This window comes from Trichoplusia ni, chromosome 10, assembly GCF_003590095.1.
Source record: "Trichoplusia ni isolate ovarian cell line Hi5 chromosome 10, tn1, whole genome shotgun sequence".
Classification (NCBI taxonomy): domain Eukaryota; kingdom Metazoa; phylum Arthropoda; class Insecta; order Lepidoptera; family Noctuidae; genus Trichoplusia; species Trichoplusia ni.
In genome coordinates this window covers 13,645,259-13,666,654 of record NC_039487.1, presented here as the reverse complement: position 1 = coordinate 13,666,654, position 21,396 = coordinate 13,645,259, and the positions used below count along the sequence as shown (strand labels likewise).

Sequence of the window (21,396 nt, the reverse complement as noted above, 5' to 3'; positions counted from 1 at the left end):
AATCAGTGTTTCTTGCTCGAAGTTCTGACGTATCAAATGCCTTTTGAAGTCGGTTAAAAAATGGGATGTACCTATATGTTACGTTTTCAGATGTGTTGATACCTATTGTTTTTGTAAATTGCCGTTTTCTTGTCAATTATGTTCGTAATTTATTCAACATGTTGTGACCTGTATGGTTTAGCAATCATGACAATGTATTTAATGTATTGTGATATTAAAGGCGAAGTTTTAAAAATTGTTATAACTACTTGTATTTTCGTGTGTATTTTTAAGCAATACATGTATTTTGCAAACAATATTGGTTTAATTTTGATCTGATTTTCCAATGGTGAACAGTGATAGATGATGTATTATGATTTTTCTTATTCACGCTGTGTAAAGCAAACATTTGCAATTTGTAACTTTCTTTTGACATTCCCTAAAGGAATTCCCCTTTTTTTTTTGTTTAGGCGGGGGAATCCTCATGGACACCCACTCCCTCGGGGGAGGAAATGGGTAGTGTCAGACTTTTACTGACTCAACCTGAACCGCCGTGCTACGTCATCCGCGTTTTTGTGTCGGTGTATGGCAATGCGTTGCAATCCTTCATACACAGATCATTTTTTCCCCTGGCATATGGTGCAAAATGACATTTTTTTTTTATTATTTCGTTTTTCTTGTAATCTAATCCTTGTGTATATTTTCGGTGCAGGTGTAGTCCAAATAAAAATCCAAGAACACTTTCACAATATTAATATATTACGTTAAAACAAACATAAATCCTTCTTTAAAAAATAGTAACATTAAAATATCATTCGGTTGCAAAAAACCGAATATTAGGAACATCATTCAAAAAAATAAGTTGGATTGAAACTATAAAAAGCCACGCAAATTTCTAAGATACCGAAACCTTGTTGCATGAGTCAAATAACGATAAAGCACTTACCAAATAACGACATAAGTCGTATGAAAATAAATCGTCTGCTTTAATAAAAAATAAATCGGTTCATGACATACAGCCTAACGAACAGACAACGAAACTCTGTAATAGTCTCCCGGTTTTTTTCTTTTGGGTGCGGAACACTAAAAAAGGTATGCAACAGTAATGCACTGTCAAATTACGTGATCCATCATGGCGGCCAGTCAGGAACTTGCGGGGCTTATACTTAAAATAAACAGTACACATTTATTCGTATAATTCTGAGGTAAGTATAAATTCAATGTTTCATCCTGAATGGGAAGAGCAGTAGGAGATTTTTCGCTGGTGCTGCTGTATTAAAAAATATTATTTTCATGTAATTGTTGCCCTATCAGCTGACATTTTACATTGAAGATAAAATGGTGTAGTTTACAATGGTGTAGTTTTTTTTAGTTAAAAATCCGTTTCAAAAAGGCCTACATGAAATAAAAACTTTTATTTTGCAACGTTTTAATGCTTAGAAAAATTCTAAAGCTAGTCTAAAGACGTCTACCTAAGTAGCAGGGCCTGGCAAACCAGGTAACACCAAAACCCAGTTCAATTCAGCAAGTCTGGCTCCCAATAATTTTACGAAATACTGATAGCCTTATTAAATAAGTTTAAAATAAAATATTTTCGTCAAGCGATCCGGAGAACCGGGTTACGAGTAGACATTCTATACATCCCCAGAACATTACATTAAGCGCCAAAAAGGCCTTACTTTTCCAAATAGAATTTGTCTGAGGACGCTTCTATAACTTCCATTTTTTAATAATCTATCCAGAGCTGTTTGACTATTAGATTGTTCAAGTGGTTCTCTCATTCCTTTCATATTCATCTTTCAGATTATGGGATAGACTCTGTAAGAGTAAAACATTACATACATATGTACATATCAACAGACACACACCTGACATAATTGCATCTTTCAAAGTCACCAAAGAACTAAGTAACGTAACCTTTCGTATCGTAGCTATTCACATTTAATCACTTTAACAGCTAACAGTCAATTGGAGATAGAATTTGATATAACAGCCACGGATTATATCAAATTTTTATGTCCTTAACCTCTGTATAGATTATAATTTAAATTTTATTTTACACTACAGGGTAGAGGTTAAATTTTGGGCGCCAGGAATAGGGTAGAATCTTCAAAATAAGTTTTAAGGTCTGGGCAAGGCATTGGTGATTAGGCAAAGGCAAGGATGATACTGTGGTGTTGTTAGTCAGTGCAAGTCTGACACAACCCCTCAATTAACGCATGGGTGGGAGTTAATTAGCTTTATACTCCATAGGAATAGGTCAGGAGGTTTAAATGTTACATACTGAAGCTCTGGCAGTGTGATAGAACGGCGTCTTTGTTCCACAATTGCTACAACATTACTTAAAGAATGAAAGACTCGGAATATTAGGAAACCCTTTAACAGAATCAGTATTACAAGTTGAAATTAAACTACTATTTTTCCCTCTGATAACAAAGAATATGTATGAGACAAATAATTTGACAAAAATGTTTTACCTTATCGCTTATACATATAGATAGACACATATTTTAGTTGTCTATTAATCATGAATTACGAGAAATAATAAAATAAATGTATTATATATGTAATTTGTTACTGAATTTCTTTGACAGGGCAAATATTAAAGTACTTTATATGTTTTTTTAAACTTTTATGAGGCGGATTCCCAATTAACACAGCGGTTTCCTGACAAACATTTTTCGGAATCTTCAACTGTAAGAGGACGCTGATTCAACTTGAGAAACGTACTTTGGAAGACGAATAAAAAACATAAAAGCAAAAGATCATACAAACTAAACAGAAATAAAACTACATCAACCTTAGAATTGTCCTAAAAATACATTGAGATCTAGCCTATATTGCCTATTCTGTTTCCACAATGTCCGGGGTTATGGTCTGGTCTTCAGGCTCCATCTTCACCTCAACCATGTCCATCATCAGGGGATCTTGGGTCTGATCAGCATCCTCAGAGTTAACCAAAGGTTCTAGGCTAACACTCCTATGTATATTATTTTGTGGTATAGTATTCTTGTTGCGTTTCCTCTGCTCTTTGATTTCTGCTCGTGTCATGTTGAGGTGTTTAATTTGGTAATGTACCTTGACATAAGGTTGAGTTTTGAATAGCAAGCCGCACTCGTTGCACGGGTACATTGTGTCAGAATGCACCTTCCGATGTCGGTTGAGGACTTGCTTGTTCTGAAACAGACAACTGTCTCTGAAGTACGTCACTTTATATTTGCTAATCTACGAAATGAAATTTTAAAGACACATTTGCGTTTTGTTCGTGCATGCGTTTAAAAATACACCTTATGTTGTGAAGATAGAGTATATTTTCGCTTATTTCTTGCATGCCAGTTAAGAGTTCTAAACAATGATGCACGACATTACACATTTAAACGCTTACGACATTAAGGTACAAGCCAGACATGTGAAAATACACCTTATTGTGCTAAAATAAGGTATATTTTCGGAAGCACACGTAATGCAAACTCCTTATTACAATAAACACTGCACATAGAAATAATCAAAATATAAAGTTACTACTTATACTTGGTGCAAGTGAAACATACCTTACGCCTTCAAATAAAGTACATTTCAGTACAATTAACATTTAAACATTACTAACACACAGAACACAAACAGACTAAGGACCGATACAAGCATGGGCAAAAACATACCTTATCCCATAAGAATAAGGTACATTTTGCTACGTTATCAAATTCTAAACGAACAACAGTAAACATATTCACTTATTATATTGTAGACTGCAACAAGCCTCGGCTAAAACATACCTTATTTCCTTGAAAATAAGGTACATTTTACTGCGATAAGCGACATCTATACAATAAACACTCAATAACAAAGACGGTTCATGCCGATCTAAATAAGGAACGAACAGTTGCGCAGGCGCTGGGAAGTTATGTATTTTCGTTTTTTAAATTCGGACTTAGCTACGCATACGGATATATGAATATAAGTATTTCGGTTACAATTATCAAATAATTTTGGACAGGGACAGACACATTTTATTTTTTGGGTTATTCTTTTTCTTAAAAAGAAGAAGTAAAATAATAAATTAAAGGAAAGGTTCTTTTTTGTTAGCGTTCCACTGTCAAAAAGAGTTGAAGTGTAATTCCAGTTAATTTTATGAATAGTTTCGTTAATATTGATATTCTATAGATTTCCGATTATAGAAATCCATAACTTCCTGCACTGCACACATGCACACTTTCCTATACTTACGTACCTACACACTTACATTCCTAACTAAAATCCAAACTGTATTATTTAAATAGTCCATGCGACAGCGAAAAGCTACTTTATTTTCTGTATCACAAGGTGTATTTTGCAATATTCATATAATCACTTGTAAAAGCAAAGCAGTCTTTAACATCAAGAATTATCAAAATCCATGCGGTAGCCAAAACATACCTTATTTCTGTATTAATAAAGTATATTTTGCTTTGACATATATTTCTTAAATCTAAAGTACACATACATAAATGCGAAAAATTCTCATATTTCGACGTAATTCAGGTAAGTACTAGTATTTTTTGAGATGAACCTATAGTACATTAAAATAGGCAAAACTCAAGGAATATTGGTCTTTACCTACACTTACAACAAGAAGTTTTATGCAATTGCTAACACTGAAACCATGAAAAGGTACATTTGAAAAGACATACAATAATCGCATTTTAGTATTAAATTCACATATTAATGTAAAATATACATTTCAAGATATCACAGACAAGAGTGGGGAGGCCTTTGCCCAACAATGGGACTTTTCACTCTAGAATTACCATTAACACATTAGGTACTAAGTTAAATTCTTTAAAAATTGACTTAAAAGGGATATTAATATATAAATAATAATGTATCTCTGACCAGTCTCGGGTTATCCCCAGTAACGAGAATACCCGGTCCTTGTGAAGGCGTACTTGAGGACACGGGTCCAACATGCAGAGGCCTTGATGAGAACTTTAGCATCAATATGAGGATAGGATAGGATCTTTATAATATGGGATAGAGATTTTTGAAAAAACCATCCACCTCTGATCTATAGAAGAACAGACATGAACGGCATTGGGCAAAATATTAAAGTTTATCATGGTCTAATTTCACATGAATTGGTATATAGATAAATAAGTTTTGTGGATTGATCTTTAAAGGGCAAAAAACCTCTGTTAACTCAAATTAATTGAATGTCTTTTAATTACTAAAATGCGTTCAAAAGTACGACAACAAATAGGAAAGAAATAGGACCAGTCACCTAAAGAAAAACAGCGCCATCTCGTAACCTGTATCCAAAATTCCAAACCATGCTATCACACAAACAAACACACACCGAAAACATTCGCAATTCGCTACACAAAAACAGTGCTTATTCCAAAAGAGTTAAGGATGATTTTGCATTGTAAAAAGTGCGCCGATATCTCTCAGCTGTTTTAGAACTATAGAAATATTGGCGCTTATAACATATCTATTAATTAATGAATGAATATTCTTTAATATTGTTTTGTCAAAAGCACAAGGTACCAGCTTATCCTGCCTAACTAAGACCACGTATAGACCATGCAAGCCTCATGCAAGACACACCATCTGCAAGAAACGAAGACGTTGACGGTACAAGACGATATTGTCGAGAAGGCGAGCTGTCGAACTCCAAGGCCGCGGATAATGGGAACCTAAACGACCCTGGAATTCGATGGCAGACCACAAGACACCAACAGCTTTCCACACATCCCCGTCGGGTCAAAATTATCATGGCAATATGGCAATTGTTGATTAGGGCATAAGTGAGCAAATTGGCAAATCAGCAGGCACGGTTCGGCGCCATCGTTACAAAGTGTTCAAAAGACTTTCAACCACGGAGATGAGGCTAGGTTGTTGCTAGCGACTTCTCGAGGGCCTTGTTGGGGCCGGTGGCCGTCTTAAGCGCACTCTGGGGAGATGGCTCCGGGTTGAGCTTACTGACTGGCCAATTTCTCCACCGGATGCCAGTGTGATGCCAGTGAGGCCAGTTGTTAACTTGTTAAGCTAGTGTTGCCGACACGATTGTTAGCTAGAACGTGGTAGGATGGTGGCGAAACGATTGTTATTATAAAACACTGAACTTTTATTACATGAGAAAAGAACTTTAGATCTTTAGACCAATTAAACTCTCTTTGAAGGATATCTACCAAATGCGTTATTTATCTAAAGCTTCATGAATACTATTTCCAAAATTGTCTTATAACTCTAATTTTTATCAATTGAATTCAACAGTTGAGTGTTTTATAACGATTAATACACAGATATAAAACACCGAAAACCGTAAGCATATCTACCAAACTTGCAAAGTAAAAGCAGAGTCGACGTTAAAAGACATGGAGCCGCATTACTATGCTCTTTAGTTTTTTTTATTTAAATAAGCATGTTTCTACTGCATACATTAAGATAAATCTGTACTAAAGATTATTATCAACGTTTAGTGACCTTGAATTGTAAAAAAGATGACAAATTCCATGAAAGTTTCCATAGTTCTGTATTTACTTCATAAGTATATAAATAGTTCTTCGGTTCAGATTTACGTATTTAAATTCAGATAAATGATGCATTCTAACTACAACATTTTAAACTACTGCAAAAAAAAAAACAGGACAAATTCATAGATGGAGCATTGGATCTTCAATACAAACATTTAATTAACACCTTCGTATCAAAATCACGATTTAACCTCAAAATCAGAAAACCAAATTCAATTGAAATTTTCGTACGTTATGGAATCACAGCAGTTACATTAAATGGACACATGTATTTTTTATTGTGCATGTAAATTGTCAGTAAAAACCCTGTGCTCGATCTAGAATGGCGAGGCGAACATAAAGCGACGTACCGCGAAGGCCTTGTGGCAGGTGTCGCAGCGGTGCGTGCGCGGCGGCGGCAGCGGCGCGTGCTGGCGCGCCTGGTGCTGGCGCCGCAGCGACGGCGAGCGGAACTCGCGGCCGCACCAGCACGCGTGGCCGCCGCGCGCCGCGCCCTGCTGGTGCGACCACGAGATGTGCGACCGCACCTCCGCCTTCGTCAGGTACAGGCGCTGGCAGTGGTCGCACTGGTATCTGGCGGAAACGGGTTCCCTTATTACTATTGTTTGAAGTGGAACTTCTTTATCGGCATTGAAAAGTTTCCGTTTATTCCCCACATTTTTATACAGTCACTTTCTTGTTCAAATAGAATAAAATAAATTTATTTGATTAAACATAGGTAACACATACACACAAAAAAACCTTTAATAAAATAAAAAGTCTCACTATGTTTCGCCTCACTTGGCATACAAATATGTTTGTCGTTCCGGTTGAATTTTTGCAAGTCCATTTTGAGGCACTTCCCGACAAACTAAAATTTTCAGGGATATTTCAAACCCGATGACAATGCAATTTACAGTAAAAACTGTCAAAATTTAACATTTAAAAATATGGATAAAGTAGATATTTAGATTTTTTAAATCTATTAATTATTTAAAGTAAAACTTATTTATCGGCGATGGAAAAATATGAATATGAACAGAGGCCGTGCGTCGAGAGAGGTCAAAGCGCCATTTTTATTTTTTGTAAAGTTTTCAATGCTTTTTTTAGCGCCGGATCAGATTATTTTTATAATATAAGCGGGTAACGAGCAGACAAATCACCTGATGTTAAGACGATAACAACACTAGAGGAGTCGAAAGTCCGTTACCAACCTTTTAAAAAAGAGTACGCTCTTTTCTTGAAGATTTAGTATGTTATTTGCTGAACTGAAGCTGAAGCTGAAACTAAAGATCATCATGCTAACCTTTCCCCAATTACGTTGAGCTTGATTTTCAGTCTAACCGGTGTATTACAAGGAGCGACTGCCTATCTGAGCTCCGCAAGACGATACCCCTTAGTAAGACTGGTTGTCAGACTTTCTCTTGTCTAACTACCCGTAATAACTGTCAATGTATAAATAACAGCCGAGACCCCCAATTTAACGTTAAAAAAAAAACACGGAGGAACTCGTTATGAAAAATGTAAACCAATCTACACATTGACCGTATCAAGCGTAGCTTAACTTGCGGAGTAATTGCAACTTACTTTTTAGTTCTATCGCTGTGCATCCGTTTTATGTGTCGTTTTAGGATCACTCGTGTCGCGCAGACTCTCATGCATTGAGGACACGTTGCCTCTGGCGCCCTGAAAAAAATTGTAATTAGCAAAAAATTAGGAATGATAAAACCAAGAATTTACAATCAACTTGGAAAGCGGTGAAGGGTGAGCGATGGGATGAGCGAAGGATGAGCTGCCCAATGTCGACATTGACTTGAAAAAGTGCCATTTATCATGGCTGATTTCAAACAACAATAAAAAATATTCTAACACATTAATCAGATTAAATAAAACTGGTCAAGTGCGCGTCGGACTCGCAACAATGAGAGATCGATAAAGACAAGAAAAATTATCATGTCATCAATGTCACTAGAATTATTCGAAATTTTGAGATGAGAGCACAAAAATACATAATTTGTTAATGGCCAGGACTTTTCAATTACGAAATCTTAAAGTATACACCGACTCACCCTTTATAATTCTCATTATGCACCTTCAGACAGTGCTGCGCTAACGTGTTCCTGTTCTTACACTTGACGCCGCACTGCTCGCAGCGGACGTCCTCGTTGTCGTGCGTCGGGAGGTGCCTCTTCAGACCCTCCTTGGTCTTGAAGACTCGAGAACAGATGTCACAGGTCGCCGGGACCTTCACCGTCATAGCTCGGATCTCCTCGTTATGAGATCTGATGAGAAAACTTGGTTATAGTCTTTGAATGATAAGAGATATTTTTTATTCGAGCTGATTTTTCTTGGAGCTTGTCAAGAGCTAAACTATGACCTCTTGGTTTAATTATGGTAGTGAAAGTGTGATAGCGCACTACATAAAGTAGAACGTCGTCTCTCTTCCACAACGATGTCACTTTGTGGTCTCGTGGTTAGTGGCCCTAACTGCTATACCGGAGGTCGTGGGATCGATTCCCACCCAGGACAAATGTTTGTGTGGTGACCACAATATTTTTTTCTGTATCTGGGAGTAATTTATCTATATTATGTATGTATTTAGAAACATATAAGTATGTTTATCAGTTGTCTAGTACTCTAACAAGCTTTGCTTTGTTCGAGAAGAGAAGTTTGGCGTTGTGTGAAAGTTGTGATACAAAAAAAAAACACGACATAAACTTGTGTTACTTCTCTATACTTAGTTTCATTCTTTCAAATCAGTTCCGTATCACCATGTCTCCAGTCCATTATAACAGGATAGCATAAGCTACGCACCTGATGTGAGTCCTATACCAACCCCTCTCGTGGAAGACCCGCAGACAGACGGCGCACTCCAGGCGGAGCGGCTTCGTGTGGTGCTGTTCCACGTGACGCTTCAGGTACTGCGGCCGCCTGCCGGGAATGCAGGCAACGATATTATGTAGCTGTAGCTCTAGACATAGGTAACAAGTGCTGGAGTACAGTCGTAAAGTGACCAGCAATAGATATTTCACATAACTTTATCATCTTATGGTAATGCACAGTCTAGGTTTTGATTTTGAATGACTAGGATACAGACAAGCGGATGAAAGTTAGGGCCCTGTATTTGATTAAGTGACCAGTTACTGGTTCATGGGTTAATGGGTCATGCCTCTCAATGGTTTTGGCTACAAGAGATAGAATATTTGACACAATCTCGATACAAAATATTTCATGGTTCTATCTCTAGTCGAATCTTTAGATAGATAGAATATAGAAAACAGCTGTTAGGCAGACTGAAATTTTGGATGTAATGAACTAATCTGGGGTAAACTGATCATGATCTCGTTTTGAAATCAATGAAATCTGAAAAACACGCTTCAATGACATTGTTTGGAGCCAAACCTGTCATAAAAATGTACTAACTTGAATCCCTTCCCACACTGCTCGCACTCGAAGGTCTGCTGGGCGTGTTCGTTCATGACGTGGCAGGCGGCTGTGTCCTTGTCCTTGAAGCGCGTCCAGCAGAGCAGGCAGCGGTAGCGGCGGTAGTGCCGCAGCCGGTGCCGGTACAGCATGTCGGCGGTCTTCATGCGCGTGCGGCAGAGGACACACTCGTGCTCGCCTGCCTCCTGGTAAAGGAAGGGGTTATTGATTTTTAAAAGTAACTATCGTGAGACTGGTTCATTATTAAATGACGCAACGGTTTACTCGACGGCATGGTTCGAATCGCGCCGCGTCAGCTCATGATTAAGGACTCCGGTTGGGTGCGAAACTAGTCGGGTACTCCCGATAAATACGCGCGAGTAAGCCGTTGCATCATTTAATCGATATTATTGGAATTCAATTTCGTACACCAAGACACGAGAATTTTATTTATTAGAACATTATATTACAGCAGTAAGTGCCTTGCAGCTCGGAAAAGTGACAAAAGAACTCTACAAAATGTTTTATTTAAAACTTAAGTGGTTAATGTGTACAAGTTGAGTACCCAAGTCAATATTTCTCACACAATACTGAAATCTGGAATCAGTTGATAAATGAAAATAAAGTGTATATGTGGGTAAGACGTTTTAACTCACCGGGGAATGCACCTTCATATGATCGAGAAACGCTTGCTTGAGCACAAAGCCGAGCGAACAATGCTCGCACACATGCCGCATATGCTGGCGCGACTTCTTCGTCTCCTCGTACTCCAGCTGGCGCTCCTCCTCCGTGATGGTGACGATCTCGATGTTCTTCGTGATCTCGTACGAGTACATCACGGGGGTATCCACTGAAAAATGTTGATTTCAAAGTCTTCATATAATCTAGACAATTTTCATGTCCATGCAGTAGGTTCAATTGAATCTGATAATGGTCAATGATCAAAAACTCAAAATCAAAAGTCATTTTTACAAATTAAGCTTTTAAGTAGCACTTTTTGAAGGTCCAGATTACATTGGACAGCGCCCAGTTTTGCCCACCTTTCACCGCTTCCTAAGTGCCTTTGCTGTGAGACACACGGCGCATCAAACTCCCCAACAGCACGCTGTCTTTCCGTTTACTATATTATTATAAAAAATATAACACAAGTGTGTAGGTGAGAGACACCGACACCGTAAAAAACAAACAAATATTTGATAATAACTCTTTGTGTTATCTCTTATTGCATTTGGAGGTATAACCAAGCCTTGGTGCTGAGTTGGAATGAATGAATTTGTTGACTCAAATGTCTGTAAGTATGGCAGTGGATATCGAATGTGCTTACCTTTCGGATGCAGTTCTGTAGGCGGCTTCTTGTCATCTTCAGCCTCCTAGAAAACGTTTTATTTTTAAATCCGATATATAAATGACCACAAAACAAAATAAAACTTATACAAGTTTAAAAAAAGAATATCTTACGTTGTCACCATTTCATCTGTTTATTATTTGGTTAAGTTTATTCAAATCAGAAAATAGTAGATGACACTATAACACGGCTTTACGCAATAATTTAAAACATACAACAATTGTTTTTTGTATAACGACTATATGCTACTATCACATGATTACCTATTGCTATTATACGCAAGTGCAGATATCTCAATATAGGCTAACAATGCATCGAATATAGTTATGGTGCTTTCAATGGTCAACGGGTGTGAGTGGTAGCAGTTAAAACGGAAAGGGCGTGGCCATGCGTATGGGCGCGGTCCAGCATCCACGTATTCTATCCCTTCCCCCCCCACGCATCCATTGCACCGTACCCCTCTACTTTTACCCCTACTCCCACCATTCCCAGAACCTGCCTCCTTTCCGGTAGCCTCTCCACCCCCTCTCCCAACCCCTCGCATCCCAGCTAGAGCTGCAGTCCTACCCCCCCCCCCTCCAGCCCGCCATTTTTATCTGCATCCCCCTCATACGCTTCTATGGTCTTGGCCACACCCTAAAAACTGTATGCTTTGTTACTAATGGATCCCGCATAAAAAAAAATATCCCTGAGTCGCAGGGGTTCACAAATATGTATGCATCACTCATCTCTATAAACTACTCGAATTTTAACTGTATAACCAACATAATAACGCGATTCAGCCATCTATTGTATAATTCCTCCAAATATTTCAACTCGACACACTAAAAACTTAAACAGGCTCTCATAGCCTCTCCACACCCCCCCCCCCCACACTTCCTCTTAAATAATAATCTTACCTTCTCTCCCTTTTCCTCCTTGACTTCTCCCTGGCTCCCATCACTATTAGCATCCGCCTTTTCAATTCTCTTCTTGATCGGCAAACAGGAGTTACTTTTTTCATCTGCAACCCGGAAAGAGACGAGATTAGCGGATGTATTGACGACGCACTTTTCGCGAGCACAGAGACAACACTATACTACTGCGCTTTTCATGCCTTATAACTAGTCTTAAATCTAGAGTATCGCTTTTAACGAGCATGGCACAGATTGTTCCAGACATATGTATACAGGTTTCTTGGCTTCAGGCTAGACTGGTGTCGGCGCCAATTGTCGCGTGTCGAAGACCAATGCACTACTGAATCCGCTGCGCCGAACGCACCCCTTTTATACCGCCAGCCCTCGCTTAGGTACAGATCGATATCTAGGTACTGCACAGCTTCCGTGCGCAAGTCTGTTAGGTCAAAAATATAAATACTATATTTCATAGAGAGGCCATCGACACCGAGCATCAATCGATACGAGAATTTATGGCTACTGCACATGCTTGCATACAAAGAGTTCGCGCATCAGGCGCGGCTAATTAAGTGATGATGAGCCTTTTTATCTTTTTTTTCGTTTTGGCTTTTATTACAGTACGTTCGTTTCTCCCCCTCTTCGTCTATCTAAACGGGACAAAGAATTGTACGGTACAGGGTAATAGTGGTTTATTTCTGTTATAACCACGTGATTTTAGGTAAAGTTGAAGTTTCTGGTTCGTCTCCTGGTATGTAGCAGTGGACAACAGAGAAAACGACAGCGGGATATAAAATATTTGGTGGAACGTGGTTTTTGTACAAATATTGATGGCAGAAATACCGAGAGATACCGCAAAGTCAGCTCAAATGTTTAACAGTTGATCCAAAAATTCTAAAAAAATAAGTAGTCATGAAAAACAGTACAAAAAGTATTATTCTATTACTATGTCTGCCCTAAACGGGGATTGGACATGTGCCATGTTAGTGCAAAACGAAGTCTTATCAACGGCAATCAAAAACAATCGTTGTTTTTTGTTTCAAAAAATTCGACACCGAACAGGCAACAAAGTTATGACAAGGAATGGTGGAGTCAGTTTCTGTGCCATATCGACGATCACAACCATATATATATATATTTTTAAACAAAGCACTAAGCCGAACTCTTGCATGTAACCACAAGAGAAGAGTGTACGCCGTTGATCCGGGGACATATAGTCTCCTTTTATGCTATAGTCTAATTTATTTCCTGCCTAATTCGAGGAGAGGGACGGCCAAGCTAAAAATAACCAAGGCTTGGTGTCGGAATTGGGTATTTGACTTAAATCTAATAAAATAAATCTGTTTAGTCCGTCAGACAGACTTCTAAAATATTTGTAGTGGAGACTAAGAAAACCACTTGCTAGTAAAAAGCCTACTGGTAAGTGACGTTAACCGAGATTTTAAATGACTATGGCTTAATTTTTTTGTTTACGAAATAAAATAAAAAATAATGTTTTTGGAAATCTGTTTGACGGACTAAACAGTTATTTTGTCATATACCCTATTGGTACCTACAGTCACAGCACCCATAATGGTCATTATGTCAATCATCATTATAAACTTACACAAAAACATCAGTAGTCAGATCTTTAAAACTAAACAGCGTAATAAATATGAATATGGAGAAACGTCGCGGCAAAAATTCTAAAGGCTTATTAAAGTGTAGAGTTCACAAACAATCAATAACTGCATCTGTACGCGCAGGTCTCAAAACACCCTGTTAGTGCTTTTACCCGCCCACTTTATCTCCCTAACTCAATTCTAGAATATTCCACTTGATGTACTGTCTATAATAATAATCTGAAACATTATCAGAGTAGAAACCATCAGTATCAACAGGTAAGCGACTCGTTCGAAAGCTGAATTTGTAAATCGTAGCTTTAAGTTCTCATTGTAACATTTCGGCGACCTCCCAAAAGTATAAAAGCTAACTATTTGATGATAGTATGCCGTAAGTAGATTGAACTTGGTTTGATGAAGAGCTCTGTCTCCTATACATATAATATCCATTAAGTCCAGAATGCATTACCAAAGTATTTATCGACCAGTGTTGACGATCACCTTTAGAGGAAATTCAAGAATCCATAAAACTTTTTTCTATTAGTTGTATGGTGCTTTCCTTTTTGGAGAAGTCTACTATTTTTAAAAATAAGTCGGGTTTTCCTTCCTGACGCTATAACTCCAAAACGCACGAACTGATTTCCACGGTTTTGCATCCGTTGGAAAGGTCTCGGGCTCCGTGACGTTTATAGCAAAGACAATTCAGGAAAAAATATGTGGTAGGTAATAAGTAGGTAGTAGGTAGAAAAAATTGCATTGCAACGCAGCCGGGTACAGCTAGTTATGGATAAAACAAGGTAAAAGTTTTCGACCCCAATTAGCGGAAGGCAATAATAATGTTTATAGGGACTAGGGGAAAAAACAGTTAGCAAACAGATTATCGGTTCCAAATCTAAATATGTGTATACTGTCAGCAGTCGTCACTATCTCTAACTTATTATTTTAGGCTGGGACAAGAGCTAAAACAATAAGCCATTTTAAAAACGATTCCTGAGTTCTTAAAAATTCTGTCCGTTCATCAATTTACAATGCAGACTGTATTGTGTGTGAGCGAAACAATATTAAAGTCCATGATGGCTGCCCATCCTGATGGGAGTATCACTGCATCCCTAGCAGGTTCGCCACCCTGCCTCCCCGTCTGGCATGCGATTATGTATGGTCGGCAAAAAAATCACATTCAATATCATTTATAGTAGATATGAAGTCAGAAATAAAAAAATATAAATTTGTATAGATTTAAGTGTTATAAAGTAATAATATATAACTGTCGCATTCGGTGATACTTACCTGTAAAGAAGTTGGTAAAGTAAATAATTTTGAAGTTCTTTCTAAGTTCTAATAGGGTATTTGACAAAAAAAAAGTGTGTATACTTAAGTTCACGAGTTAGAAGTTATACTTCTTTTGCGTATAGAGAAAAAATTACTAAAATGCAGTAGTAATTGACGATAAATATTAAAGTTAAAAAGATATTATTTAATTAATAGGTTTTAGTAACTCAAAAATTGACAATATTTATCATTAGGGCAATTATCAAATATATTTATAATTATAACTGTGATATTCCGATTTTTTTAATTTTTACCTTTGGTAATAAGCTGAGGATCAAATGTCATTTGCAAACTTGACGTTGATGGAGTATGAGTAACTTCGATCTTAGATTGGAGTCGTTGTACGAGCATTTTTTTTCGTTGTCTATACTGTCGACATTTTTCAGAGTTAGGTTTTTTTGTCACTACCCTCCGATTTGCAGGTTTTTTTCGTGAATAATAATATTTTTTACAATTTCGTGCATTTCTTTGAATAATATTTTCAGGAATCTCGGTAACTAAAACAAAATTCTACTTTTATTATTTATACTTTTATTATTTTTCTCCATCGCGCCAAAATAAGTATTACTTCAAAAAGCAGATACCGTATTTATACGTTTTCATGTTATTTGTATGTAATTTTAATGTTAATTGCTTTTTACCTACAAAGTTTGTACTTTATAATTTGCAAGTTGTAGAAGTCTCTCTTCTAAAAAATTAAATAAAAAAAATCGAAAACGCAATAAACACGTCAACTGTCCGACGGTTTGTTATTTAATTAAGCTCAGCTCGGACCAAAATGGCCGGCAGGGGAGTATCAATCAATAAAATGAATACTAGCCCTCTTTACACGGTACTTTAAAATATGTCAAAACACACGCAGACATTTCCAAGAAGAAACTTCCTGTATCAAGAGCAAAACCAGTAAAAACCTAGCAGTATTAAATGAAATGAAATTGTGCATTCCACAAATAGGATGATTGATATCGTTATACATCCAATATTATTTGATAGCTAGATTGTAGTCGACATTTCCTAAGTAGCAACCCCGAAAAGAAACATTTTCAAACCATTTTCTTAAGTACGTAAAGAACCGCTTTGGCTACGACTGCCATTTCTGTGACGCGTATTAGAGACGTCGACCCCTTGAGGAGACATTTGCCCATTAACTACGAATGTTACCTTTGAGACAAGTGTACTATTGGCTACGAGTGCACCTTGCGGTTGGGATGCATGTTCATTCATTACGAAAGTCACCTTTACGACGAGTGTTGCATTTGGCTACGAATTTCATCTTTTAGTCAATTTCCACTTGCTACAAAAGTCTGAGTTTGAGCCAAGGGGGCATGGTCTCAAAAATTAAAACCATAGAAAAAGGGTCATTGTCTCAAAGGTTACTTTCGAGCCAAGGGGACATCATCTCAAAGGGGATTCGTAGCCAATGAAACTCGAGTCCTAAAGGTGACTTTCGTAGCCAAGGGGACACTTCTTAAAGGTGACCTTTTGTAGGAAAGGGAACAGTGTTTTTTTCTAGAGTTTATCATTAGACCAATATCAATATAAATAATTTGTGTACTGTGTAGTATAGAAAAACTATCCAAAAAGGAATTTGGCTAGTTTAAAGACAGTTCAGAAGTGAAAACTACAAAGGATTTTTTTGTTAACCCAATAGAATTGTTTTATCAAGTATTTAGTGTAGTCTTCATAATAAGACTAGCTATTAATTACCCCCAGTTTGCAAGTTTCGTAGTTGGTGGTCCATGGTAAATAGTTCTTAATGCCAAAATAAAAGAATTGACCAAAACATTTACAGGCTTAGGTAATTTTGAATATTAGTTTAAATAACTGTTTAAAAATGCATATTTATCAAGATAACCCTTTATTTTCAGACCCAACTGGAGTCTTCAGTTAGGTACTCAAGCGGCAGCAGGGTTGTAGTAGGTATGTAGGTTTTTAAACTACATCAGTTGTTGAGCATTATATAAAACATCCATGCATCAAACATTCACTGAACTTCTGTGTTGGCAGAATTGGCAATTATTTTATAAGTTGCACTTACCATTGCTGCTTGATGATGCCTCATCAGACTCCTTGCTCTCAACCTTCACAAACACCTCCCCCTCCTCCTTGACCGGTTCCTCTGGTTCACTCTCCGGATGCTCAGGCTTGATCCAGATCTCTTCATGACACACTGATATGAATTAACAAAAATGTGTTATTTTTGGAAAAAAAGCTTTTGTTTATTTGTTTAAATATGGTTCAAAATATAATATATCTTTTGCTGAGGTATGACGTTGAATTACATAATAATAGAGTAAGTATTTTTATTAAATATCTATGATCAATTCATATTATCTATAATCATGCCCATTGTTATATTTTCAGTTGGCCAAACCTTGAATTAAATAAGAAAATTATTTGTTTATTTTTTTTTTACCTTCAAGCGTTTCTAATATTGACTGTCTAAAACTATAGCATTGAATACTAGTAAAAAAAGTTGCTGAGCCTATGATACATCAATTTTTTTTATGATATACTTTATTCAAAATTTCCCTTAGCACTTACGTTTTTGAGGTTCGTCATCCTCATTGTTGCGTGGTTCACTGTCTTCGTAATCTATTGGTTCAGGTTTCACAGTTATTTCCACAGTTACTGACTCTTCCATGGTTCACTAACTAGCCTACTTTAACACTCAAAATAAACAGTTATAAGGAAAGTCCGAACATTTCCAACCAATGTTTGTTTTTTATTATTATTTATTCTAACTTAGGTTATAAGTATTATGTATAGAAGCTGGCTGAATAAATGTTTTATTTAAGTAAGCACTAATCAAATAATATTCGTGTGTAATTTACTACGGTGGATATGCGGCTACTTTTTATTATTACTTCGACACGTAAAACTACTATATTACTACACGGACAACTTATATAACCTTAAAACTTTAACTATACACTTATTATTAATATATTAAACTACTTTATTATCTAAATTTGTCACATTATAAAGCTTTTTTTACGAAAATTGTGAAAATCGATCCACTTTTTTTAGCTTTTACAGACTGACAGCTTGATGACTGAACTGTCAAGCCAAGCTGTCAATTTGGTTACGTTCCATGCAGAGTAAAATACTTACATTATTTTATTCATAACTTGTTTAAGAGTAGAGAGCAAGTATATTCACGCTGGAATGTGTTTATGATATTTACTATTACAGTTCAAATTATAGAAAGGCTTAGTGACTTCAAAGAACGGCCTGGCCCTGATTGGCCTTATGCTTGAAATTGTTCTATAAGAACATTATCTCGTAGAAAACTATTTCGCAATCGTAGATATTCAACGAACGTATGGCGTCCCCCAATGCTATATACCTTTTCATCGCGTTTGCGTGATGCGCGACGTTCTCTTTGTTGTTAAAAAAGGCTACGCTTACGCTGCATACACCCGATTTTTAAATTCAAATAATATTTTACAATAAATAACATATCCACTGAAGAAAGCTGTGCGAGAGATCTCGTAAGTTATCCAGTCTTTTGCTACATGCTGTTAAAATCCTTGACATTTGTGCTGGACGTTGAAGTCCAGTCCTAATTAAATAAAAGACTAAACATTTTGTTATTTATTTATTACAGATTTATTATCCTAAAAAGGTTGAAAAGATAATTCTCGAAAGGGGAAAGCAAAATCAAAAGAAGCAGGCCTTCAAAACCAAATAAAACCCAAAAATCTTTCCTAAAATTTATTTCGAACCGTTACACATAACTTAATAAAAAATTAGACGATTTTTATATGACTTAAAAGAGTGTACAATACATTATTATATGACACATAATCTCAAAATATAATGGTTCTATACAATGACAATAACATTTGGTATGTACTAATCCCGAATTTAAAATAAACCACGACTCGCCGCGTCGAACATTCCTTCTTTATCAATCAATACTTTCGCTTGACATTTGGTTGGGCCAAGATCACTGACACCCTCACTTTTTTCAGATAGCCTTTAATACAATATAATGTACTATCTTTTACAATATTTGAGGTTAAATTACAAGAAAATTATTAGGTCAAACAGCTAAGGTAACAAACAATATATACCTTGACAGACAAAACAAAAGAAATTGTACAAAGAAGTTAGTATTATTAACTCTCTATTGATCTGGCAACAACTTAGATAAATCAATCCCTTGGCCAACCGACTAATGTAATACTAAACTAAATACTTCTTGCACCTGCGTGTTATAAAAATATTGACTATCGTATATTTTGGAAGGACTCCCCATTTTGTCTTATACAAAAACAGACTTCACCAGATAATGGGTTACTTTCACCAATAAGTGAGGCATTTATGTAACAATGTAAAAAAGCTGTAGGTAAGCAGCAGGCATTGGGTGTATGAATGAATGTACGTATAAATAGATATTAACATTGTATACCTTACAGAATAGTGAAAATGAACTTTAATGCCATGCACACAAGGAAAGTTTTGAAAATTTGATATTATTAATGGCATCAAAAAGCAATATTATCTAAATACAACCACAATGACTTTATAATACGATCTGTTTTTGTATAAACACGCCAAAAATGAGGGTACTTAAAAAAACAACTCAAGTCACAAGAAATATCGATAGAAAATAATATTTACAAACGTCAACACATTACAACTATCAACTAATGGTAAAAAAAAAACAATGGAAGAACGCGATCGCCTGTTTGGTATTTCAAAAAAAATCTGGTTATAAGAAAATATACTTGTCATAATAAAATAGACTTTATCTTAATGCTATAGAGTACAATTCGCGTTATCGCCTGTGACTCGAGTATATTTTATATATTACTACATACATATATGTTTATGTAAAGTGAGTTTTAATCGAGCTCTCTACACTTACTAGTGATTTATATAGAAATGACTTTAGTCGCAATTCCATTGTGTTTTGTGGACTGAGGTGTACATAGCAATAGCTGTATCTCTTTTTAACATATTTGTATAAGTGAGATGGCATGATAAAAACTAAAACCTCTTCTCGCTAAGTCTTATTTTAAGTTAGCCTATAGCTATTAATTCCTGACTACTTAATAAAGTAAAATATAAAACGCAATCTCATACGTTGTGTAAATATGTTAGCAAAAACGGTATAATATTTTAGGGGAAGAAGTTTTTATCCAGCAGTAAAACCGCTATAGGCTAATATTATTATATTTTGAGGCGATATTAAACATAATAACTTCATGAATTGTTTCTTGTATTCACTTTCTACACCTCAATCCACAATCCGCCATTACAAGATGGCGGGCGCGTCAATATTCAACTGTCAAAAAAAGTACAACATTAAAAAACGTTATAAAGCTAACAGTCAAATAACGTTCGATGTATACAATATAAATATCAATTCCTAATGGAAACAATTGTTGCGAATGATAACCAGATATTCATTTAACTAAGACACTTCAAAAGTGCTTTGTATTCTCGTGAACGGCAAATTTATTAAGCATGTTTCATAGTACTTAGGTGTAAAAGTGTGGAAAATTATTAATAAGATCTTAGTTTTTGAAGATCGAAAAGTGTCCAGACACTTGTGATATGGACGCTCAAAACATAGTCAATGATACAGATACCATGACAGATACTGAGGTTATCAAAATAAATGCAATACTACATGATAATATAGTCACTTCACAGCTATGAAAAATGCAAGCTATCAAGCAATCTTTGTTAACTTATTTATCTGAGAATTCTTGATAATTAAATAAATATCTGATCATCAAAATCCTAAGTAACTGTAATTACAATTATATGTATATGAGTAAACAGTTTATGCTTGGTGCGTTTGTGTCTTATAACTATGGTTTTAGGTCAAGGAAACAATATGTCGAATGTGGTCCTCTCGTGATACAATACCAGTAGATTTAACACTAGTATTAAAAGGACTTCAGGATTCTTTGTTGCACGGATAGGAGACTGGTGAAGATCAACACTCACCGGCGATCGTAAACATTTGTAAAGCACGAATGCTTGTCCTGAGTCTGGGTGTCTTTGTGCATGTGACCTGAATGTTTGTGAAACACCCCGCGACATAAGTATTATATTCTTTACTGCGGAAGTCGTTTCTTAAATCATTTCAATCATTTCTCTAGTGCAAAGGAAGTCAGGATATAAAAGTTTTCTCATTAAACCGATTTGACCTGAATACAGTATATTGTATGGAGCGGCTTCTCACAACAATTTTATCCTATGGTAAGACCATTGTACTATTTTAAGCGACGTGATATTTCGACTTTTCACAAATTGAAATAATAATTAAATCGACTGGTATTGTAAAATCGAGATTATCTTTACAATGTAAATCAGTT

General features: G+C 36.2%; 1 protein-coding gene across 1 annotated transcript; it reads right to left on the bottom strand.

Moving 5' to 3' along the window:
- Window positions 1–2,343: 2,343 nt before the first annotated feature.
- On the bottom strand, window positions 2,344–18,286 carry LOC113497930 (zinc finger protein 77-like). Its single transcript, XM_026877745.1, has 11 exons — window positions 17,603–18,286; window positions 17,097–17,228; window positions 12,135–12,238; window positions 11,215–11,260; window positions 10,547–10,740; window positions 9,891–10,096; window positions 9,282–9,398; window positions 8,537–8,749; window positions 8,055–8,153; window positions 6,839–7,061; window positions 2,344–3,156 (listed from the first exon to the last, which is right to left on the bottom strand). Exons 1-11 carry the CDS (start codon window positions 17,700–17,702, stop codon window positions 2,824–2,826), a joined length of 1,767 nt encoding a protein of 588 aa, XP_026733546.1. The 5' UTR covers window positions 17,703–18,286; the 3' UTR covers window positions 2,344–2,823.
- Between the last annotated feature and the right edge of the window lie 3,110 nt (window positions 18,287–21,396).